Source organism: Cibotium barometz, chromosome 40 (assembly GCF_041138505.1).
Source record: "Cibotium barometz isolate CiBa-2024 chromosome 40, ASM4113850v1, whole genome shotgun sequence".
NCBI lineage: Eukaryota > Viridiplantae > Streptophyta > Polypodiopsida > Cyatheales > Cibotiaceae > Cibotium > Cibotium barometz.
In genome coordinates, this window is record NC_141085.1 from 28824635 (window position 1) to 28850293 (window position 25659).

General features: G+C 42.9%; 1 protein-coding gene across 2 annotated transcripts in view; it reads right to left on the reverse strand.

Moving 5' to 3' along the window:
• Positions 1-995: 995 nt before the first annotated feature.
• TTN1 (ARM repeat superfamily protein) overlaps positions 996-25659 on the reverse strand; it is a 122562-nt gene continuing 97898 nt past the window's right edge. For both annotated transcript variants that reach the window (XM_086779485.1, XM_086779486.1), the window contains 7 exons: positions 19817-20025; positions 3936-4163; positions 3311-3835; positions 2943-3221; positions 1905-1949; positions 1585-1770; positions 996-1457 (listed from right to left, as the gene is read on the reverse strand). In XM_086779485.1, coding sequence (XP_086635611.1) covers positions 1173-1457; positions 1585-1770; positions 1905-1949; positions 2943-3221; positions 3311-3835; positions 3936-4163; positions 19817-20025 — 1757 coding nt within the window. In that variant the 3' untranslated portion in view covers positions 996-1172. The remainder of the gene's footprint in view (positions 1458-1584; positions 1771-1904; positions 1950-2942; positions 3222-3310; positions 3836-3935; positions 4164-19816; positions 20026-25659) is intronic.

The window sequence follows — 25659 nt, forward strand, 5'->3', positions numbered from 1 at the left end:
TCTACGAAAAGAGGAGTGAATAAGTCATCCTCTAACCAACAATCCCTGCCATGAAAGGAAAATATAAATCTCTTCCAAGATGCCCTCTCAAGTGGGTGAATGATGCCTTCATGTCCCCCCTTTTTATCTACGGGTTGCTCAACCATGTTGAAGTCACCTCCAACAATCCAATAAATTGCCTCAGGGAGACAGTCCATGATGGCATCCCCAGATGAATACTTTCTCCTCTCAGGTTAGAAGTATACACATTCAAGGATAATAACTCCACATGACTAATCATATAAGGAATAGTTGTAGCTGTCATTGAAACATACTGGAGCATAGTCAACGTGAACATCATCACCAAGATACTGCAAGGCGTATTATACATCTAACTCATCTCCCTGCACACTCTATTCTACACAGATGCATAGCACACGACACCACCAGGTAACTATAGATTTCGCAAAAACATATATAGCTGCCTGCAAGTTTGCACTCCTTGCCCATTATGGAGAGGAGCTTCACATTCGAAATCACTTCACTACTGCAAGGATGGGCGAATGGAGTGCTGTGCGAGAAGATTAGGGACGATGGTGCCTTTCTACTTCATGTCGATGTAGAGGCACTTGATTAGAGCTCTGATGTTCGAAAGATACCCACTTTGATCTTTTGATAGATTTCATCCGCCATGCACCTATTTAACATGCGGTTCTTACCTTTCCATGGCTCGCTAATGGAATTTGAAGCCCACCTATACACACACATTCGAATGCGAGGAAGATCCTAGAATGTGAGGAAGATCCTAGATAAGCATTTGATTGTGGAGAGAGCGCCGGCAATTGTTGGAACATTGTTGGCAACACAAGGCACCGGATTAGTTGAGATTTTCCCTTGTTGGTTTGAAACTAGTTGAAATTTTTTTGCACATAAAAGGAGTCTTTTTTTTGGGGGATGGGATAAAGGAATACAAGGGCATAAATAAAAAATGCTGGGAAGGATACTTCATCAAACAATTTTGTGAACATCAATGCAATGATACTATCAAAACATCAATCAACAAAGATACCCCCTCCATGCCTAGACTTGGAGGGGAGCACTCACAACCTCTACAAACAAGGACGAACACAATAACTCCATCCGAAGTGTCAAAATTGCTTTTGTGTCTACACCTCTATGTATGCTGATTATTATCAAAGGTCACTTAATAATGCTGCATATGAAGCATTCTCGTCACGAGTGGCCAGCCTAACGGAGTGCCCATGGGCATTCTGAGGGTTATTGAAAGCTATAGTTTCCTTTTGAATATTGAACAAGAGGGCAAGGCTTTCTCTTTTCTCTCTGATGCTCTCTACTGGTCCATCCCAGATGGTTTCACTGACTAGTTCTTGGGCAGAATCTAGGTCATTGGGATTAAGAAGCTCTTCACCTGTCTGCACAAGCAAGAGATAGAAATTCTCGGCACATGTTTTGCGTACCTGTTGAAAAAAAGAAACCACCATAAGGAAAAGCCTGTTCCAAAAGAGACCATGTTTGGGGTCATCCCCTTATATTTTTTTTCAAGCACCAGCTCATGGATGAGGAACATTCTAAAACCAGCCTTACCTTGGGGTACCGATGGCCTAACAACCCCAACAGCTGGGAGACAGACTCCATTCCTACTGATCCGGACATTGACGCCAAGTGAGCAAGCACATTAATGCCAGCCATTATTTTGACAACATCCTTTGATCCTTTAAGCTCATTCTTCACTGATGCCAGAATGTCCAATGCACACCCAGGCTCCATGGTCTGGTTTATCATCAACAAAACAAAGGTAAGAACCATTGTTATCTGTTTCACAAGCAACCCGTACCCTCATTAATGTTTAAACATTAACTTCATCATACAACACAATTTATTGGGATGAGAAAAGCTTGCATCACCTGTATGTTTGAAAATACTCCTTTGCTAAATAGTAAGTCGATAGTCTGCATTCAAAATAACCGAATTTTTTTAAAATAGAGACTCTTCCTAAGAAAGTGGCAATTGATGCATAGTTATGTTGCAAATAACTCTATTGCACAGCAGAGAAATGTCTCCAACTCAACGGAAATTTGCCACCTGTGGAAACCTTGGCTGCTTGACACCAGATTAGGGGAAATGTCAACGCTGCTGTTTCACATGCTACCATGGACATGGCCTGCCCATCGCCCACCCCTTTGATATAAGTAAAACCATGCTTTGCAGTGGCCCATTCTAGACTCAAAACTCTAATGAAAACGTGAGCATCAAGGGAAACAGAAGTACAGGAATTCAAGTACATGTGCACAGCTCTATTACAGGATTTGGAAGAAAAACAGAAGGAATGGTCCGCGCCATCTCCACGATCATGCAGTTTTTATTATGGCCGCGCCGTTTTGCTACAGAGTATGAGTAGTGGTTAAGTGTATCTTGATCCCAGGCTACTTGCATCCTTGCATAAGGCATTGACTTCACCTGATGTAAACTCTCCACCCCGATCCGTTCAAAACTTCTTGAGCTTCTTTCCCGTCTCATTGTCAACCAACTTATGCCGTAACTTAAACTTTCTAAAGCATATGCCTTATCCCGAAGTGAGACACAAAAGAACTCTTAGGATCCTCACAGTGAAGCTTAAAACAGCATGCTACAAGCTATTCTGTCAGCCTAAAGGAAAGCAAAGCATCAGCATTACTGGCGGAGACTCATCTCTGCTGCTGGTCTCCCATTTCTCAAAAGACTGGGTCCGGGTATGGAGTAGCCTCTCATGTCCTTTACAGTCGCCCACATCCACACAACTTTCCTTGCACGTGGGACTGTCAGGGTCCCCCCCCCCCCCCCCCCCTCCCCTTCCTCTTCAGTATGACGAAGAAATGCATCCTCAAAACATGCGTAAACCCTTGAAAGTGGGTGTGATAACTCTATCAATAACTAAAAAAAGGGTGTGATAACTCTATCAATACCTTAAAAGTGGGGCTGATAACTCTATCAATGCCAGCATATGCTTTGACAATTGAAACAATGATTGTCCCGAGCCAATTCATGCCATCATCACTGCCTTCACCCGAAGGTTTGTGTGTATTGCCATCACTTTGAAGAAAATCCAGCAAGCAATTAAGAGAAATTTTGCCCAGTGAATCACCAAGACCTCCGACGGAGACAACTAGGCCAGACATGACATATTTTCTATAGGCTGGAAATTGCAGCAGGGGCACAAGCCTTGGAAACACATCATCAGGCGCCTGCACAAAAAATGTGACCATTACAACAACTCTATAAAAATTTAGAACAAGGATTAACCTTGATAAGATGGGACTAACAGTTAACTTACTCCCCAGTTGATGCTTCTCTCTTCTGGTACAAACAGCTTCAATTCCTCTTTGTGGGGTATGAAAGGTATGCCAATTGACTTGCTGTGTAGAATCTTCTGGAGAGTTTGCCCGGCAGCATCCCTAACACGGTTGATTTTCTCCAAAGCCTGCTTAACCAGGCCCCCAATAAGCCTGATTGCAAGACTAGAATCAAAGGAGACAAGGTCCTGCTGGCCTTCTCTTAACAACGGTCCCCTGCTCTCAGTCATACTTTTACACAGAAGAACAGTGCATTCATTGAGGCCATCGATGGCGGCTTCTCTCACCCATGATCCGACGTCTCCCCTGTTATCTACTGCATAATCATCCAGAGCCTCAAAGAGACATTCCATCACTTGCACTTTTACTACAGATATTGGAGATCCCACACCTTCCATAGGGCAAGCCCAAACCTCAAAGCCAGCTTCATACAGGCTCTTGCACACAGCCACCAGCCCGCGCACAGCATTAACTCGTGTCTCTGCATCTCTCTCATCTGGGTTGTCCTGAAAATTTAATAAAAACTCATCACATTCTAAAACCGAAAAGTAACTACATGCACACAGCCACTAGCTATTCCGTCCGTAAGCCTGATCAAAGTACCACCTCTAGATGAATTGCATTGCACAATGCATCCACAACATCCTTCCAATGAGGTGTCAAGAAGCTCGGAGGCAAAGCACTAAGTGCAAGTGCCGAACCACGCCTAGCAGCAGGATTTGCATCCCTTTGCAAGATCTGCAAATGCTTCAAAGTGACACGCTCGATGTTGATAGATTTGGCAGGTATCATATATCCTTGTATAAATGCTTTTAATGCTGCTACTGCGCAAACCTGGTAGATATAACAAAAAGTTTAAAAAAGCTAAACAGCACATGAAATTCAAAACAAAGAAATATCTCTTCAGATGGAAATTCAAATTTCCCCTTATAACGATTGCACACAACTGACAACATTCACATAGATGCATATGTATATACACTGCACATGTGTGCACAAATTAGTGCGTGCATGTGTGGTCAAAAAATCAAAACAAGCACCTGAAGTTTGATGAATTATGACATCATATGAAATCTAAGATTGCTGCTTAAAGACGTATACACACTTTTTTTTTTTGTGGAATCATAAGTATATTAGATTTACAAGATGACTATCCAAAGTAGATAGTCCCAAAGTACATCAACTGAAGATGTCAATATAAGACAAATATACATCATGATCTATTTGGTCAACCTACATGCAATCCAAGAAAGATTGATGCAGGGAGTACCGAAAAAAAGAAAATGCAGAAAAAACCGCATCACCGAAAACTCCATGGTTGCGAACTTTCCATAGTGTCCATAAAGCCCAGTAGCGCACCCATGAGAAGAAAAGAGAGAACTCTGGTCTGGGCAAATGAAGACCAAATAGCCAAAAAAACTTTCCAAATATCATATTTGGAAATCTAGCCCGCAGAATCTGGATGAGAGGAAGAAAAAACTGACGAGAAGAAGGACAGCTCCAAAAAATATGAATGACTGTCTCCCTGGAAGCAGAGCATCTATGGCAAGTGGATGAGGATATATGTCTGCGTGCCAGAAACTGTCCTGAGGGAATAACAGCCAAAAGAACGCGCCACAAAAAGAGCTGTTGTCGAAGAGGAAGCTTCGACTGCCAAAGAGATTGCAATCGTCTTTTTCACCACCAAGATGACCGATGCATATGCCAGAAGAGATTTGCCCGTTCAGAAACCCAAGGCAATGGCAACAAATGTTTATACAGACCAGCAACTGTAATATCAGATAGCCTCAAGGGATGGCATGAAGAATCAAAAGAGGAGATAGTCCAATCCTGTAGGCGATCTCGAATTTCCAACACTGGAACCGGCAAAAAAGGCTGAAGCATCTGAATTATATCACGCCAAAGACGACGATAATGAGGTCCCAAACCATAATGTGCAGCAGCCTGTGGAAAAGAAAGAGGGGAGCCATCAGGATGGATGACATCTCCCACAGAGGTAACACCCTTTGAGTGGAGAAAATATGAACGCCGGGGTTCTTGCACCGCCAGGGGAACTGAAAATGCTTTGGACCAGTGGATGCTCTCAGCGCGGAGAGAGTTGCCTTGTAAGGAGCCACGACCATTCCATTTTAAATTTGAAAGGACAAGCTTCCAATCAGCAAGTAAGCCAGAAATGAGAGGACAGCCCTTAATTTTGCCAGTAATGTAACCAAGAATAAAATCCCAATGAGTAGGTTGCCAATGGCCAAAAGCCGAAGTCGTCAGATGAAGTAACAAATGACGGATCATCGCCGTCCAAGGCTGAGTGCCTTCCAGAAATTGAAGCATCAGTTTACCTCTGTGGGCAAGAATATGCACCTGTAAATTAAGGATATTCAAGCCTCCATGCATTTTAGGGGTACTGCACAATCCACTTACAAAGCTCGCTTGGATCGATGGTATCAGCTTGATCCGTTTCATTATGATACTCTCACGACCAAATTGTGGGTGGATTATACATTTACATATTCAGATCATGTACCCTTATGGCTCAGAGTTCATCTGCATGACATGCCTGATGACAGATTGCCACTTCAAAGGTTGCTTATCATCAATAATAGTTACTTGGAGCATGATGCATTCAAAGCACTGATACTTGAGGCCTGTCAGCCACCCTTTCCTCAATCTTTCATTGACTTGGATTATGCATGGACAGCTTTTATTGCTCGCATGCAATCAGTCATCCGTGATTATGGTAAACAGTATCTGGAAGGTTGGAGACAGACTGTTGCTTATGCTAAGCAAACATGCGAATCGTTAATCGAGCTTAGTCATCTTCGCTCTCTAACTTTGGCTGAAGCCACTTCTTTATGTCAAGCTCGTCACTGTATTCAGGTAAATGATCATTGAAAGCTTGTCAAATGGGAGATACAGGCACGACAACAGGCGCTTTTGGACAAAGGCTGCTCTTCCAAAAAAATTTTCAAGAGTTTACTTTCCAGAAAACAAGCTGCATCTATATGTCGCACTTTAATTACAGATGACACGTGGACCTCCACCCGAGCACAATTGGCTGCGACTTGTGTTACCCATTTCTCCTCTCAATTTGGTGAGGACGATTCTCACGCCATGGAAGTGTATGATGCACGTCATCGGTTATTACAGCATGTATCCCCCATCCTTTCTGCTACTTAGGCGCAACAACTAGAAACAAAATTCTCTGAACAAGAACTGTCTGATGCAATCAGGTCTTGTGGCCGATGGAAAGCTCCAGGATGGGATGGCCTTACAGTTGAATTTTTTCTTGCATATTGGGACACCCTCAAATTACCTTTGCTGCGTATGGTAAACATTGCCTGGGAGACAAGGCAAATGCCAGCTTCCTGGAAAAAAGGACAAAGCTGTTGCCTAAAAAACACTTATGTCAGTCTTTGGCAGATTGGAGACCAATTATCCTTATGCCGGTGATATACAAGATTATCAATAAAATGGTAGTCAATCGCATTAAGGGTTGCTTGAATGATGGACTCCATTCTGCACAGTATGGATTTATTCCTCGCAGGCACATTTAAGATAACATTGCAAATGCTTATATTGGCATTGAATATGCAAAATACACGCAGCAGGATGTCTTATTATTGCAAGTGGATATTGCTAAGGCTTTTGATACTATTAAATGGGGGTTCATTCAAGAAACCATGCGTGCTCTGGGATTTGGAGAAAAAATGCAGAATATCATTTACTAGCTTTATGCTGATAGCCAGGCAGCTTGTATATTGTCAGGAGATCTCTCAGAATCATGGACTTTGCATCGTTCAGTTAGGCAGGGATGCCCTTTAAGTGCTCTTTTGTATGCCATAGTGATGCATCCCATGCTTCTTTATATAGATCATTTGGTTGATACTGGCAGTCTTCATGGATTGGACATTCAGAATAGACGTCAGTTGGTTGCTCAGGCATATGCTGACGATTCTTTCTTTCTTCCTCGCAACACACGTCAGGATCTCTCTACTTTGATGCAGGCTCTTTCTTTGTTTGCACTTGCGGCTGGCCTACAAATCAATTTTCAGAAATCTAAATTGTTGCCTCTGCATTCAAAACAGTGGCATAATTTGCTAGGGCCACGGGAAATAGTTCACTCCACTCATTTGATTCGGCATTTGGGATATCCTTTGGGATGGACAGTCACTCGCCGTCAACAAACAGATTGGGTCTTGGCAAAGCTCAAGAAAAAGTTGGAATACTGGAAACTTGCAACATGGGCATTGCATGTTCGTTTACGGATTCTCCAATCCATCTTGGTTGCCTATATTCAGTTCTACCTTCCTCTCATCAGGCTTTCTAAAGGGGAGCTGAAATTATTTATGTCCACCATCTTGGAGATATTCTGGAGGTCGAAGCAGGGGAAAAAGAGTGTACGTTTGCTTTCGGCAAATCGTTTGTGTACCCCTAAAATGCATGGAGGCTTGAATATCCTTAATTTACAGGTGCATATTCTTGCCCACAGAGGTAAACTGATGCTTCAATTTCTGGAAGGCACTCAGCCTTGGACGGCGATGATCCGTCATTTGTTACTTCATCTGACGACTTCGGCTTTTGGCCATTGGCAACCTACTCATTGGGATTTTATTCTTGGTTACATTACTGGCAAAATTAAGGGTTGTCCTCTCATTTCTGGCTTACTTGCTGATTGGAAGCTTGTCCTTTCAAATTTAAAATGGAATGGTCGTGGCTCCTTACAAGGCAACTCTCTCCGCGCTGAGAGCATCCACTGGTCCAAAGCATTTTCAGTTCCCCTGGCGGTGCAAGAACCAAGGCGTTCATATTTTCTCCACTCAAAGGGTGTTACCTCTGTGGGAGATGTCATCCATCCTGATGGCTCCCCTCTTTCTTTTCCACAGGCTGCTGCACATTATGGTTTGGGACCTCATTATCGTCGTCTTTGGCATGATATAATTCAGATGCTTCAGCCTTTTTTGCCGGTTCCAGTGTTGGAAATTCGAGATCGCCTACAGGATTGGACTATCTCCTCTTTTGATTCTTCATGCCATCCCTTGAGGCTATCTGATATTACAGTTGCTGGTCTGTATAAACATTTGTTGCCATTGCCTTGGGTTTCTGAACGGGCAAATCTCTTCTGGCATATGCATCGGTCATCTTGGTGGTGGAAAAGACGATTGCGATCTCTTTGGCAGTCGAAGCTTCCTCTTCGACAACAGCTCTTTTTATGGCGCGTTCTTTTGGCTATTATTCCCTCGGGACAGTTTTTGGCACGCAGACATATATCCTCATCCACTTGCCATAGATGCTCTGCTTCCAGGGAGACAGTCATTCATATTTTTTGGAGCTGTCCTTCTTCTCGTCAGTTTTTTCTTCCTCTCATCCAGCTTCTGTGGGCTAGATTTCCAAATATGATATTTGGAAAGTTTTTCTGGCTATTTGGTCTTCATTTGCCCAGACCAGAGTTCTCTCTTTTCTTCTCATGGGTCCGCTACTGGGCTTTATGGACACTATGGAAAGTTCGCAACCATGCAGTTTTCAGTGATGCGGTCTTTTCTGCTTTTTCTTTTTTTCGGTACTCCCTGCATCAATCTTTCTTCGATTGCATGCACGTTGACCAAATAGATCATGATGTATATTTGTCTTATATTGACATCTTCAGTTGATGTACTTTGGGACTATCTACTTTGGATAGTCATCTTGTAAATCTAATATACTTATGATTCCACAAAAAAAAAAAGTGTGCGTGTGTGTGTGTGTGTGTGTGTGTGTGTGTGTGTGTGTGTGCGCGAGAGAGAGAGAGAGAGAGAGAGAGAGAGAAATGAAATGAAATGAAATGATATATTAACGTCTTCAGAAGGCCAAAATGACCTGAGACCAAAAAGGTTACAACAATTGGTGGATCTGATACAATGTCTGTGTAAGAAAAGCTAAAAACAACTAAACAACAAGAAGAGAGAGAGTTACCTGCTCGCCTACGACCAGTGTGTAAACAGAACGTGCTGCTCGCCTGTTTTTGCTGCTCTTGTTTCCTGTCGACCTCCTCCATCTCTTCTTCCTGCTAGTTGTCCATCTCGCTTGCTTATTTCCTGCTTGCTGGAGGAGACTTTCAATGCTCTGAATTTCCCTCCTCTTGTTGCTCCAATCCCGATCTTCAACATTTATGTGGCACCATTGAAGAAGGCGTCACATAAATGTTGAGATCCCTCTGTTGAGTCCGAAAGAAGAAACACAGGAGGAGACTTTCAACGCTCTGAATTGCCCTCCTCTTGTTGCTCCAATCCCGATCTTCAACATTTATGTGACACCATTGAAGAAGGTTTTTCTGAGATCAAGAAAGCTTGGGATGAACCTATCCTTGAGTTTCATTTGCGCGTTCCCGGCCAGGTATTACTAGACCCTCTAATGAAACTCTCGCAGAGAGTTGTGATCCTTTTTTTCCTGGAAAGATGCCTGCAAACTGCTGATGTTGGGTGGTGGCTTAAAGCCATGTTTGGAGGATGCTTTGTTGAGGGTTGCTACTTTGCTGCTCGAGGCTTCTATGAGGTTCTACTTACTGATCCACAGCATAAACAGACTATTTTGGAAAAGTTGCCTCTTTTTTCTGGGCAGCAAATGGTGCATGTATACCCATGGCCATCTACAAAGGATTATCAAAGCTTCATCAAACACAGGTGCCATGTGTGGGTGGATGTTGCTCAGCTTCCTGTTTATATGCGCCCTGCTTTACCTTTTCTAATAGAATCGTTGGGCAAAGTGGTTTGCCCTCCCAGGTCTTCTGGAAGTGTCAATAGATTTTGCTTCCTTTGGGATATAGATGAACCAACTCTTTCCCGGGTGGCCTTGGATGTTGAGCTGCCTCGACTTCAGACACAGGAAGCTTTCTTCCTTGGATGTTGAGCTGCCTCGACTTCAGACACAGGAAGCTTTCTTCAAGCTCAAATGGGACAATTTTGCTGGCTCCTGTTTTCCTTGCAGAAAGTTTGGACACATGGCATCGAAATGTTCATTAGTTCTTTTGCAGCTACCAGTAGCCGCAATGCCACCTTTAGAGGTGGTTCCTGTTGTACTTGTGCAGCAACAAAAGGGGAAAAAAATGTAGTGCAAGCCCTGAATGTCACACTGGATAAGGGAAAAGTAAAAAATGGCACAACAGGCTCTCCTTTTACAAAAGGGAAGGAAAAGTAAAAATAGGAGCCCAATGCATGGCAAACACCCAAGAAACCTATCCCTCTTAGACGAAGACATGTAGTGTCTTGTAATTGGACTGAAGGAACCTCCACAACGGGGCAGACGTTTGGGATGCCCGATATCTCAGGTGTGGACAGAATGTGGGCTGCAATTGTGAGGGCTAACCCCTTGTTTCCACACGCTGTGTCAAATCCTGATGTGTCTGTTGGCTCTATACATGGAGCTAGGCAACCATGCAAGTTGAAGGGTAACCTGTTTTGTTTACACTCGTAGTACATATGTATATACCAGTCAAATGCTTTACATATAATGTGCAAGGCCTCTATGATGCAAATAAATGGAGGCTTTTTTGGTCCTATGTAAATGATATGCAGCCACATATAGTTTGTTTGCAAAAGCATAATCAACATGCTTTTGTTGGTAGACATGGGGTTTTATATTGTTATCACATCTTTTATGGGGGGAAACAAGCCTTTTCTGGTACTTTTATCATGGTTAGACATGAACTTCAACCTCATTTGGCATACAAGGATCCCAATGGCAGATGATTGTTGTGCAATGTATGATTGCTAATGAGCTGTATGAATTTGCGAGTGTTTACGCCTCGCAAACTTCAGCGACTAGGGCTACATTGTGGCAACCTTTTCACGCATATCCATGGCTATCAAATGCTTTTAATACAGTGGATTTTAACAATTCACCTCCTATGTTGATAATTCGTCTCATCGCTCTCATATGATGTGCTCTGAGAAACAAATGTGGGATCAAACCCTCACTCTTTTGGATGCATGTAATCTCTGGACCCATCTCATGCCTCAACAATTGGGCTTTACTTTTCATCATAATGCACTTACAAACTATTGGGCTCGTTTGGACAGATGGTATCTTCTCTATGCTGCCCAATATGATGCTTATACATGCAAAATGTGGATTGATCATACATTGATGCTTTCTAATCATGTGCCTGTATGGCTTGGCTTATACTTCGCTGTGTCCATTCATGACCATGCTCTGCATGACAAAATATTGTTGATGCTAAATAAGAGATATCTATCGCATGCTCACTTTATACAAATGGTACATGATGTCGTCCATCCTCTTATACTCCACATGAGAGAGGATTTGGATTTTGCTTGGTATAGTTTTGTGATGCACATGCAAGCTGTCATTCATGATTATGGTAGATGGCATATGGGGGAAACTAGGTTGCACGTGGCTCATGTGAAATCAACCCTGCAAGAATACACTAAAACTAGCCAATTGCGACCTTTAACAGCAAATGAGCATTGGATTATGACACAAGCTAAACATTGTCTTGACCAAAATGATACTTGCAAGTTGAACAAGTGGCAAACTCAAGCTCAACAAAAGCCTCTTCTTGATATAAAGGTGGTTCTTTCAAATCTTTTTTTCAAAAATATGCACACAACCAGACAAAAACACTCTATTGCAAGAGTGAAATTACCTGATGGAACTTGGACATGTAACAAAGCACAACTCGCAAATGTTTGTCATCACTATTTTGCACACATGTTTACTGCCCCTCAGCCCCCTTCCGATGAAGTATTACATGCACGTCATGAAATCTTGCATTATGTTCACCCTATAGTCACTCCGCATGAGGTAGCTACTATGGATGAATCTTTTACTGAGAAAGAATTGGATGTTGCTCTCAAAAATTTGGGTAAATGGAAATCCTCTGGATGGAATGGCCTTACGGTGGAGTTTTTTCACACATTTTGGGATATTCTGAAACAACCCATCCTCTTGATAGTTAAGTATTGTTGGTCTATTGGACAACTGCCATCCTCTTGGAAAGAAGGCTTACTTAAATTGCTGCCCAAAAAACAACGTTGTGAAGGTTTAATGGATTGGCGTCCCATCTCTCTAATGCCAGTGGTGTACAAGCTTGTCACTAAGATGCTTGTGAATAGAATCAAAGGTATATTGCATGCTGGTCTTCATCCAAATCAATATGTTTTGTCCCAAGAAGGTAAATTATGGACAATATAGCCAATGCTTGTATTGGCATAGAATATGCCAAATCCTCACTATGCACATGGACACAACCGAAAGCCTTTGATACTATTCAATGAGATTTTATAGCACAAGTAATGGATAGAATAGGATTTGAGTGCAAAATGAAAAATGTTATTTACTCGTTGTATCAAGAAGGTACAACGAAATGCATTTTGCGAGGTGAACTTTCAGCCCCCTCGAAATTAGGGAAATTTGTGAGACAGGGATGTCCTCTCAGTGCTTTGCTTTATGCTATTGCTACACATCCGATGCTCTTGTATATAGATAAGCTGTCACGGAATGGCATGCTACATGGAATTTCCACGAGGAATGGAAACAATTTTGTGGTTCAAGCCTATGCTAATGATTCTTTCTTTTTTCCTCGGAATACAATGCCTGATGTCAAGTAATCATGCAAGCTTTGTTGCTTTATGGATTAGCTGCTGGGCTAAACGTCAGCTTTGCAAAATCAGAGCTCTTACCGCCGCCGCTGAAAAATTGTGATTGGCATAGGTTACTCTGGCTAGGACAAATTGCGCCACCTAATCAGATAGTCAAGCACCTTGGACACCCCATTGGATGGGAGCTCTCCCTTAAAGAAGAGATTGATGAATGGGTGATAAAAAAGCTACATCACAAAATTGAATATTGAAAGCTGTCTACTTGGCCTTTACATGTACGTTTGCGAACAATGCAGTCTATAATGATGGCATATGTGCAATTTTATCTCCTTTTGCGGCCTTGGTCTCGCAGATAGATTGGCATTTTCCTGTCTAAAGCCTTGAAATGCTTGTGGAAAACAAAAGCAGATAAAAAAGCCCTCTGTCTGATGAAGAAAGATTTGGTTTGCTCACATATGTGGCGAATTCCAAGCACGGAAAGGTTATAGGCCTTCCTTGGTTGTGATAATGCAAGAGGCACTTCAAACACCCTACTCCAATGAATGTTCTCCTTAGCTAAAGAGTTTCCCTGGTTAGAGGACCGGCCTCACCAATGTAAGTGGCGCAACAAAGCTTTCCAGTCATGAATGAGAGCAGTAGCATAGGGAGAACCCGTGATCTTGCCATCAAAATGTCCAAAAACTCATCATAACGGGTGACCCAGAGTCCATACGCTTCTGTACGCATGGAGACGCACATAGTACCCAACATCCAAGCCCATGGCTTTGATTGTGCCACAAAATCAGGTAGAAGCATCGCCTTCCTGACGAGAACATGATATTGGATATACCACCATGCATCTTGGGCGACTTTTTCTATGGGGATGTATTATGGGTATTTTTCCGGTGGGGATTCTTTTGGAACATAGACACATTGCTTCAACGTCTTGTAGGCAATGCTCTCACCCATATCAGACAGTGCCCTATCTTCTCTGGTATTCCTCACTCTCTCATGCCCTCTTGGACAGATTGTCAGGGGACCTACGTGCACGATTTCCAGGAAGACTTTTTGGTCGACTCTCTACGACATTGCTAGCTTACGCAATCTTCTTCGATTGGACCAGATTCTGGGCTTTCTAGACTATCTATGATGTCTGGAATCAACTGCTTTTTTCTGTAGTTCATGTCGATCCTTTGATCTTCTTTCGTACATCTCCTTACCTATCTCTCGGAAATTCTTATGACCTCGAAAAGCTTGCTTTTCCGCAGCTTGAGGTGTTTTCCCAATGTTTCTGATCTGAGTCCTAGTTGTCGTGCTCTAGGACAACTATAACTATACATTTATTTTATCAATGAAGCAATTGTTTCACTACATATATAAAAAAGCGTGTGTGCGTATGTGTGTAGAGAGAGTGTGTGTGTGTGTGTGTGGAGAGTGTGCTCTGCGGAGCTCGTCGTGTCTGTGGAATCTGCTCCTTCCGTCCATCTGCAAGTGACCTGTCGTCTGTCTACTCGTCAGTGCTCTTGTTCTGGCTCGCGCTCATGTGCTTTGCCCTTGCTCGGTATTCTTTCTCTGCTCGCCGCCTTCTCTTTCTAGTGCGCTCGTGTGTGTGTGTGTGTGTGTGTGTGTGTGTGTGTGTGTCTGTGTGTGGAAGATTGCTCCAAGACTGGAAGTTTGTACTTGTACATTTCCCAATGCCTCCTGGAAACACACTGGTAGATGAAAATGTGCGTTGGAGCAAAGCATTTGATCTGGCTCGTGCTCATGTGCTTTGCCTTTGCTTGGTATTCTTCCTCTGCTCGCCGCCTTCTCTTTCTAGCGCGCGCGCGCGCGCGTGCGTGCGTGCGTGTGCTCCAAGACTGGAAGTCTTTACTTGTACATTTGCCAAAGCCTCCTCGAAACACAGTGGTAGATGAAAATGTGCGATGGAGCAAAGCATTTGATACGCCATTTGCTCGGGCTAAGCCAAGAAAGGCTATTTTTCACACAAAAACGAATTTGCACAGTCGGAGATGTCATATCGACTGAAGGTAAACCATTGTTGTTTCCACAAGCACAACGGCAATGGCAATTGGGAGCCCATTATTGCCATGGATGGAGACTTGTTGTTGCTCACCAAGCAGGACATGGGGATATGTCCTATATATCGGTTCGGCAAAAACATCATGACTGGCTACTAAAAAATACCCGACCAGATCAGTTTAACCGAGGATGAATCCTTTGATGTAACCAGATGGGGATGCCAAGTCGTGAACAAAGGCCAGATCTTTAGACATTTGGGATGCCCCCATGGGAGTGGATGTCTCAGGTAAAGACATAGCGGACTGGCTTATGGACAAATTCATAGCCAAATTTAGAGCTTGGGATAACGTATATCTTCCCTTTCATTCAAGGGTAGTAATAGTAAACATGGTGTTGTTGGCATGCTTTCACTTCTTTACTCCTTGTATAGATTTTATAGCTTGCCTCTCGAAGAGAGCTCTAAGCTATGCTAAAGCTTTTCTATGGAAGAATAAGCAGGGCAAGAGACCATGTTCCTTCTTGGCATGGCAGAAGGTGTGTAAACCCAAGAAGGATGGGGGAATTGGCATCCTAGACATGGAAACACATGCAATGGCGAGAATGCCGAAAATGTTGACTTCCTTTCTACAGCAGAGTCAACGTTGGACTAGGATGCTTAAAGAGCTTTCTCTGTATATGACTATGAGTTGGCAAGGCAAATGGAGAGACTCTCTTGGATTGATAAGATTTTTTCCCATGCTCCACTTGTCTTTAAAAATATGTCCTTTGATGAATTTCTGATTAAGAAATAAAAGAGGATCATTCCCCTCATTCAATGGTGGCAAGGCTCCCAGAATCACGAAAATTCACTATGCATGTATAATGTTTGGTGGTCCCCAGTTTTTTTCCCCCCTCCGTTAGCCCTCATTGAGCCCAAAGTGAGCAAAAGACTCAACAGCAGAGAGATAAGCAGATTTGAGGATTTTTGGGATGGTCCTCTTCTGGGGTGGAGAGATGATGAAAAGCTATCTATCATGTATGGTCTCTCAAGATTTGATAAGAATCATCTGCATGTAATTATTGGTACGCTCAAGACGTTAACTATCAATACTTTGGGGGTGGACAGATGGACTTCCCCTTGGTCGGGTATCAACTGCCAAGTTTTATCAGATGTTAATGCAAGAGAAGAGAGATTTTAAACATTTCAATACAATATGGAAAGTAGCTTGGCCGGACAAATGCTTGGAGTCCAGATGCGGAAGAATTTGGGGACCCAAACTGCCAACACATGCTCACACTATTTTGTGGAGAATCATGGTTGGGGCTCTTCCGTTAGGCGGTAAGCTGATGATCAGAAATATGGCCTCAGGGATATGCCCAAGATGCAGAGCAGCCATCGAGGATTTCAAGCATGCCTTCTGGGATTTCCCACCATTAAGATCCTTTTAGACACAGCTCTCTAAATGGGGGGAGGGGGGGTACATTTCTGGGCTGCAATGTACATGGTCCCATTGGGGGGGGGGGGGGGGGGGGGGGGGGGTTTACATTTTTGGGCTGCAATGTACATGGTCCCATTGGGTTTTGGGTAAAAAGATTGGTCCAACAGAGGAGAGTAATAGCCTTTTTGGATTTGCAAGAATTACATGCCTGTGGGCTATATGAGGAACACTCTGGTCTTCAGTAATGATGGCATGCAAAGTGTAGATCCTAAGAAAGTTATCTGTTTAGTGAAAGCTAACATTGCTAGTCTGGTGAGTGTAAACAGATGGGAGTCAGATACAATGAAACTACTCACTAAGAGGATACTGGATTGAGTAGTTTCTGTGGGTAGTTCTTCTATTGATTGTTTGAGAAGACTAACCCACAGTTTATATGTACTCTTTTCATATTATTAATATAAATACATCTTCACTATAAAATTTTTTTTTTTTTTTAAAAAAACACCCGACCTGGTTATGTAATGAAGTTTCCTCTTTATGGACTGACAGCGGCAACGGCCTATAGATTATTGCTTCCACAGCCATGGATAAAGGGACATGCACATCAGGTGTGGCATATGAATAAATCCGTAGGCTGGTGGAAAGGTAATTTGGGGAAGATATGGCAAAGCAAATTGCCTTTAAAACAGAAGGTTTTTCTACGGAGATGCCTCACGGCAACACTTCCGATAGGATAGTATTTGGCAAAGCGGAAAATTGTGGCTCCAAATTGTTTGCGGTGCCATCATCAAATGGAGAGTCCTTATCATTTGGTATGAGCTGGCACTGACACAAGGGAGTTTTTGATTCATCCATATCGGATATGCGAATAAGATTCCCTGGGGTGACCTTTGCAAAAAGGTTTTGGATGTTCAATAGTTACTAGCTCATAGTACCTGAAAATATATTCACTTATAAAAATCGAGATGGACTCTTCGCGTCAAAGATTAGCAAGATCAACCAACAGATCCATATAAAAGAGCCATGGACTTATCCGTTAGCAAATAGTGGGCTTGTAACATCATCATCAACTCATAGATTGGCTTGGACTTTTAGGAGTGAGTACGGATACAGGCACTTGAAAAGAGCAAAACGAGCTTGAGAGAGAATTTTGTTGCCCTGCCATGACTAGGAACTTCAAACCTCTAAGTTTCTCTAAAAAACAATGGTCTAAGCTACAAAGTGGAGTGTAATCTCAAATCCAAATAACTTACTTTTAATGGTTGGATTCAAAAATAATAATATTAATTTAAATATTAAAAATTATTAATTAGTATAAAAAATGGGACTTAAGAGATGAGAGGAAGTTCTTTTTAGACACACATTCCAAGGGTCTACTAAGAGAGCCACAAGAGCGTTTGTTTGCTACAATTTTGAATTTTTCTTTCATTGTCATTTGGTTCAAAGTTTGCTTACGAGGATATTATGGCTAGGAAGAAAAACAAGTGTTATCTTAAAGCTTTGGACGCCAGATTAACACCAGTGGTGCCCTCGCCTTTGGGCATGGGAGGCCCGGCCACTTGCCCGTTTACAGTGGGACCCAGGCGAGTGGCAGTGGAGAGACCCTTTTGCCTCGGCAGATAGACCGCCCACGCCGTTCTTTCAGTATTCGGCACGGCTTGGCATACATATTTTGCTAGCTCAGCGACAAGGCCAGTCCAGCTGCTGCAGAGCATTGGCAACGTGAGGGCATTTCAGCAGAGTTCCTGACTTCATTCTGGCAGCTCATTTGGAGTAGTAGACAGCCCAGGCGTACGGTTACCTTTCAGTGGCTGGTTGCTCATAGAGCCATTGCTGTGGGCACTTGGCTCAGTTTCGGTGGCAGACCACCAGATTGCTCCGGATGTGGACACCCCAGTGCTCCAAGCTTAGTAGGAGGGGATGTCATGTGCATCCAACGCTCCCCAGTAATCTCCTCTCAGTTTTTCGGATTGTGGAGAAAAGATATGGTGTCTACTTTGACAGTTCCGTCCTCGCTAATACAGATGCTCATAGACATGTATATTCTCATTAGCAAATATATGGGAAGAGCGAATTTCGCAACCCTACACGCTCTCAGAAGAGCCCAAGACGTAGCCCAATGGTTGGGACACCTTTTGGGCAAAGTTTGGACACAAAATATGACATTTTGGACAATGTTTTGTAGGGAAAATAGGCAAAACCGACTTGATTACGAATTCATACCTTCTCCCCTTAAATAGGATCATTAGGCATTCATTAGAATCATCATTCAAAGATCAAGAGGATCCATTTGTCAGAGTCTGCAAGACAACAAGGACATGGTGGTGGATCAGCAGGAGCTTCTCTTGTCCAATTGCAAGTAGAGGACTGCAGAGATCTTTGGTATGCAACATGAAGCTGTGAATCAACAAGATCACTGTATATATAGTATGTTTTAGCAACATACATTGGAATAGGTCTCTCTCTCCTTCTCTTCTGTGTCTTTGCTAAACATAGGATTGGCGTTAATCTTCTTTGCTTAGCGTTAATCAAGAACATGATTTCCCAACGCATGTTACAGTCACTCATTGCATGATAGTTTTGAGCCACAGATTGATCAGTAGAACTACAAAGTGTTTTTCCACTATTTTTAGATGTACTTTAATGAGAGCCTCTCGCTTTGAGGATTCTCCAATGTAAGATAAAATAATGGTTTCACAAAAACAAGTGTGTGTGTGTCTTCTTGCACTACAAACCTTTATGGCGCATGTTACAAGAACAATTCCAACCTTTTACTCCTCTTACGGTTGTTCCGGATGGTGAAAGAACGGAGGATTGGATTTTCCATAGGACAAATCCTAGAACTTATTCTAGATTCTCTTTCCCTCAAGTTTCGTCTACTTTGATCTACACGTTGATTATTCCTACGGCTTGGTTTGTCGATCGAGTTAATAGGATTTGGCTCCTCACTAAGACAACCTGTTGGTGAAAACAAAATCTAAAGAAAATTTGACATAGTAAATTGCCACTCAAATCTAGAATGTTTTTATGATGATTCTTGTTGGGAGTGCTACCAGTTCGAGAACTTGAAAAAAAACACACAGCTGCACCGAAATGCCCTTCTTGCCCTTTCAGAAAGGAAACCATGATGCATCTTCTTTGGTCTTGTCAACAAACCAAAAGTTTCCTTTGCCAAATTTTGCATTCTCGTTGACTTAGATTTCCAGGGTATTCCTTCTCCATATTTTTTTGGCTCTTTGGCAGGTGGCCTTCTACAAAACAAGAAGAGTATATGCATGCATGCATAACAATGAAATGGAATGGATGTGTATATGCATGCATGCATATCAATGAAATGACCGCTTAATCCTTCTTTGAAATGACTGTTTAATCCTTGTTCTAACATATCCTTTTAGTTCTAAAAGTAGTTAATCACCAATCCTAACGAGGTGGAAAACAATGCCTCTTATTGTACTACATAAACACAATCATCAATTACCTGAATTTGGCCATTTGGATGTCTCAGATTTTCATTGATGGTGTCCAAAATGACTTTCTTATATGTGTTTGATGGCAGAGGTATCTGCACCAATGCTTCGCATTCGATCAATCTCGAAACTGCACCACGCATTATTTCACCACCTTTGCCTCGGTATAAACGAGCTTTCTCTATGGCAGGTACAATGTCAGCTAAGGCTTTCTCCTTTTCTGCACAAGATGAAGTCCAAGGGTCAAGAACGCTCAAAATCTCACCAGATATTGACACACCATAGCAAACTACCACTTTAGTGGTATGTACATACATTACACAATTTTCTAGTGGTCTATGCATTTCACAATCCTACTAGGTCTTTAGATTTATTCTTGACACACATTCAGAATGCTACACCAATCGCACGAAAACAAAAGTGCATGACATTCAAAACAAGAATTAGAGCCGACTAGCATTAAAAGCCAGTAGTGAACTTATATGCTGCAGCCAACTGGCATTAAATGCCAGTCGTGGACCTTTTGAGCCAGCCGACAGGCAGCCGACCTGCTCCCCTAAAGCATATAAAAAGGCCAGTTCAGTTCAGTCCCAAATGATCAGTCAGAAATCAGAGATTAACATCAGAACTCAAGCATGTATGCTTAGGCTTGTGCCTGTGCATAATTTCAGCCCTACTTGTGCTCTCAGCCCAAGGCAAAAAAGCTCAGTCTCTTCAGGAGTATTCAGCCCACCTTCCCTCAATTTTGGGCCGGTGTATTTCTCTCGAAGTAAGCTTCAAAGTCGCCTAAAGCTTACGCACAGTTCTGCCCAGCGTTTGGTCGCTTTGTCCTTGCGTTTGGCGGTCAGTCAATCAGTTTGTCCGCTCAGTCTTGTGGACACAGTTCAATTTGTTTGCATTTCTCTAGAAGAAGAAATAAAGCAAATACTCCTGCTTGCGCGCGGTGTCGTGACGTGTGCGGTATAGCCAGGAAAGTACGAGACTTCTAGCTGTGAGAGTATGTACCAAATCTAACAAGGAAATTCACACACAAAATTTCCCCAAGAAGCATAGGACAAGTCCATTTTTAGTGACATATACATGTGTCAATTCATCTCAATACATCCTTGAATTCGTGTACCAAGTGCTTGTCCCTTGAATCACTGACTCCTTTCTCCAAATCCCTTGAACCAATCACATGTAGGCATAACATAACCTTCAATTTTTTCCAACATACATGTGACCATTTACATTCTTTACATCCAGTGCCATCAAATCCATCATTTCAAGATGTTCTTTATCACCTGAAAACCTGCCTTTAAATTCTAACATCTCACAAGCAAAAGATGGCATATGGCATAGCTATAACATGCTCATGATTTCCAAAATTCAATCAAGCAGAAGTAAGACCAACTTCCCGTGATTTAAATGTACTTTAGATACCTTTTTTCCCACAAACACCAAATTCCAAAACCATTAACTTGTTCACCAAGCTTTTACTCATTTTCCAAATCCTTTAAGGATTTATGAGTCATACGCCTTTCCTAAATCAAATGAAGTAGTAAAAAAAATAAACTTATCTGAACGTTTCGAGTGGATTTACACTTTGATTTTATTTTTGCTAATCTCAAAAAAGTCGCTTCAGAGCTGACTACGATGGAGAAACGCGGGAAGCAACAGTCGCTTCAGCGCAGACTGTGAACATGGAATTTCCAAAAAGCATTTCTTCATGTAGTACTCGATTCCCTCTTCATTTCTAGCACTTACAAGCTATGAACAGAAGATATAGCCTTGAAATGAAAATCTCTGGTCGCCAGAACTCTGGTTCTCCCTTTTTCTGCCCATTTCTGCACACTGATTTTTGCCGCCCCATCCTCTGGTTTTTTCTCCTCTTTTTCCCGCAAGAGATGCGGCCTTCCACCACCTTTTGCAGCTTATAATCCGGAATTCCCTTTTTAAAAAAGCTGCGCTCGTTTATATTTTTCCTAACATCCAGAATTTTCCCAAAAAAAAAGCTGCGCTCCTTTATTTTCCCTTTTTATACACATATGTTGCCACCCCTTGAATATGTGTGTAATGCTCCTAACCTTGGCATTAAGGCAAGGTTTCCAATGCAAAGTAGATCATCCAATTTTATTCCCCCGCATTCAATAAAGACTTCGGCACTCTAATGCCCATTGAATCTCCATTACTCTTGATGCCTCCATAGTTTATAATGTCATCATGTCGGGCATGTGATTTATAGAATCCCCCAATTGTTCACTCAAATATTTTTCCATGTCTTCATAAATGCATTCCTTTGTGCATTGGCATGTTCTCATGTTTGCATTCCATAAGAGGTATTCACTAATTTGACCCATCGATACCATCAAGAAGCTACTACACATTATGCACATGGGAAGCCATTAACATCATTAACTTATCCCTTTGGCGTGCCACTCATACCATCATATATAACTGGATGTTTCTGACTTACCCATGAGCTCTGAGTAACAGCAGAACCATCACCCACCACACTCATATACAAAAACTCCTAGATCTGGCTCAACCTCAGCTCGACTTATTGAACCTCATTTACAATATGAACATATGTACATGGCATCATATAATGGCTCGTCATGGCACTTAACTCATGCATCTGGATTTGTATTTGATGGCCTCGCATGCATGGCTTCACACCATAGACGTGCCATGGCATCACTGTGAATTTTAAAATAAAGAAAGAATATCTTATATGAGAAAAAAGAACCAGTATTTAGATTCAACATTCTATTTTAGTTTATTACTTATTCTTGAATCTTATTTAGCTTGTTAGCATATACTCTCGATCAAGGTCATCGAGGACCATGGTGCAGGTAATCTCGGCAATGGCCCCTCTCATAAAGTGAGTGAGGAGCCCCATAGTAGCCCCCTCCATGTCTGTCATGCGTAAAACCCTATACAAGAGAGTAACCGCAATGACTAGGGCGCAGACTTGGCGCTAGAACTCCTATCTCAAGCATAGCCGTTGAATGGCTCTTACCTCATCGTCGACACGCGAAGGTATCTCACCTTGTATCCATTCCTACCACTCTAGTGAAACCAGAGTTACTTGGAGCTTAGGCATGACATCATAAAGGCGCTCTAGAAGGAGCCACATGTAGGCAAAGCGCATCGAGGATGGCTTCTTCATCTCCAAGTCACTGTGATGGCGAAAGATAGCAAGGGCCTTGACTTTTTGACTGGAACAAGTGACAATTTAAGTGGCTTGTGTCACCACACTCTTCACCCACTCTAACTTGCCTACGTCCTCCATAAGCAAGTCAAGGCAGTGAGAGGCACAAGGATTCCATACTATGGACTTAAACTCCTCCTCAAGCAAGCGGCCCATCTTGCGACAATTGGACGCATTGTCCGTAACCACTTGAACCACATTTTTGGGGCCAACCTACAAGGATAATGAATGCATCAAAAAGGAAAATAAATAAGACTTGAAAGTTAAGTAAAAGCCAAAGGCTAAACTTTCAAGCTTCAAACTCAAAAATTAAAATTGTATATCACCTAGATTATCGCTTGTCGAATATGGCGATAGACGAACTCGCCCGACGTTTTCTTCCCCGCCCTTCTGGCATCCATGGCCCGCAAGAAGTACATGGCAAGAGGACAACATACTAGAATGTTGAGGATGCCCCTCTTCTTTCTATCGGTCCATCCGTCGGAGAGGATGAAACACCCATACTTCACCCATCCCACTCGGATGGGCTTGAGGGTCTTGTTGATTCTCTCCTTTTCTTCATCAAGTCTCTTTGTGCGCATGTCGTTGTAGGTGATACCATGCCAAGGGCCATGGCATGGTCCTCCTTCGGCAATGGCCCTCACCATCCTTTGCCATTGAGGAGTTTTAAGGACACAAAATGCGAGATTGCACTCAATGACCGTGCGTGCAATCTCCACATTTGCGTCTTGTTGCTTTGCTCGGACCCAAGAGAGAGAGGCCACATTTGCTCCAATGGAGCCTCCAAGAGTGGCTTGCCTCTTGTGTGGAACCTCAAACTCACTTGGTCTCTTTGATGAGGGGTTGGAGTTGGTAAAGGGGGAGAAGGATGAAGAGGATGTATACCTTGCCAGCGGGATGACTTCGTCTTGAGCGGCGGCAACAGGGGGGGGGGGGGGGGGGGGGGGAGTTGTGAGGGACTCTTCCACTATCACTTGCTTTGCCAAACAAGGAGTACTTCTTCACAATGCCATCGGAAATGTCTTGAGGGATTATCTTGCAAGGTGCAAATTGCCCCCCATCTTGGAAAGATGTGCAAGAAGCCTAGTGCCACTCACTACTAGTGTAGTGCCTTCCCACAATACTTGCAAGTCCACTTCCATGCCCCGACTTCCCCTCGTTCTTCTCATGGGTAATGGCATGCAAAGTAAAGGCTTCATGCTTTTCTCTCATGGTGAAAGAGGAGAGAAGGGTCCCGGGAGAAGGAAAGGGAGAGGGAGGGAGAGGCTTTAGGAAGAGGGAGAGAGAGGGAGAGGGAGAGAGAGGCTTGAGAAAGAGAGGGAGGCTTGAGGAAGACTCAAGAGGGAGAGGCTTGAAAGTTGAGGAAGAGGGAGAGGCTTGAGACTTGAGGGGGAGGCTTGAGCGTTCAGGAAGAGAGAGAGGATAGACTTGAGCAATGAGAACTTGTGAGGATGGGATTGGGGGAGGGACTATTATATAGATAACAGGGAGAGGCTCCAGGCTCAAGCCTCAAGCAAAGAAAAGTTGGCAACCAAAGGGCCAACTTGCCAAGCCTCAAGGCAAGCAAGCAAGAGCTAAGCAATGAACACCCCCAAAAAACGCCCAACAAATGGCTCTCCAAACGGTCATAAATGGCCAAAAAAAAAGCGGTCAAAAAAACGGGCAGAAAAAAAAAAGATCGCCTCAGATCCGGATCGAACCGCTAGTGACGAAATTGAACTGAACCATACCAAATCGAACTCTGCCAGCGGTGCGCGAACCGGGTGCAACTATGCCAGCAACATTCCACAAGATGATGTCACGAGTCTTCGCCGTACTCATCGATATATGTCTTTTCAATTTTTTGGATGACATTCTTATTTTTTCTGCCATTGCAGAGCAGCACGTGAAAGATGTGCAGAAGGTCTTGCAGCTCTTGCGAGACAACGAACTCTACATTAATGGGAAGAAGAGCATATTTGGAGTTCAAGAAGTTCAATACCTCGACTATGTGATAGGTTCCAAATGCAAAGGCAATCCTCGATTGGGACGTTCAAAAGACAGCCCAAGAGATACGTTCCTTTGTGGGCTTGTTGCCAAGCTTATAGCTTGCATATGGATCGGTTTTCTAACCTTGCAACACCATTGACATATTTGCTCAAGGGTGTATAGGCTTAAAGACATAAAGTTTCAATTACAGGTAAGGCTTTAGAGGCTTTCTTTGCTTTGCAAAAGCCAGCTTCCGAAGCACGAGTTCTTAAGCTCACATCTTGGGATGACCCTTTTGAGGTAATCACCGATGCCAGTAATCTCGCTATACGAGCAGTTTTGCAACAAGAAGGCAGACCAATGGCATATTACAATAGAAAGTTGAATGATGCAGAAAGAAATTATTTTGTATATGACAGAGTTGCTAGGGGTTATCACAGCCATGAAGCAATGGAAACCTTTTCTTTATGGAAGGGAATTTACTATGAAGACAGACCATCAGGCCTTGAAGTGGTTGCAAACTATGCCAAGTGCTCACTGGAGCAATAGACAGCACCGGTGGAGTCAATGGAGGGATGATTGAGTATGTACCGGGTAAGAAAAACCCCGTAGCGGATGCTCTGAGTTGCAAAGGTAGTATTCAGACAATGCAGGAGTCCACTGTCTTAGAACTACAAGGAAAAGATTTAGACA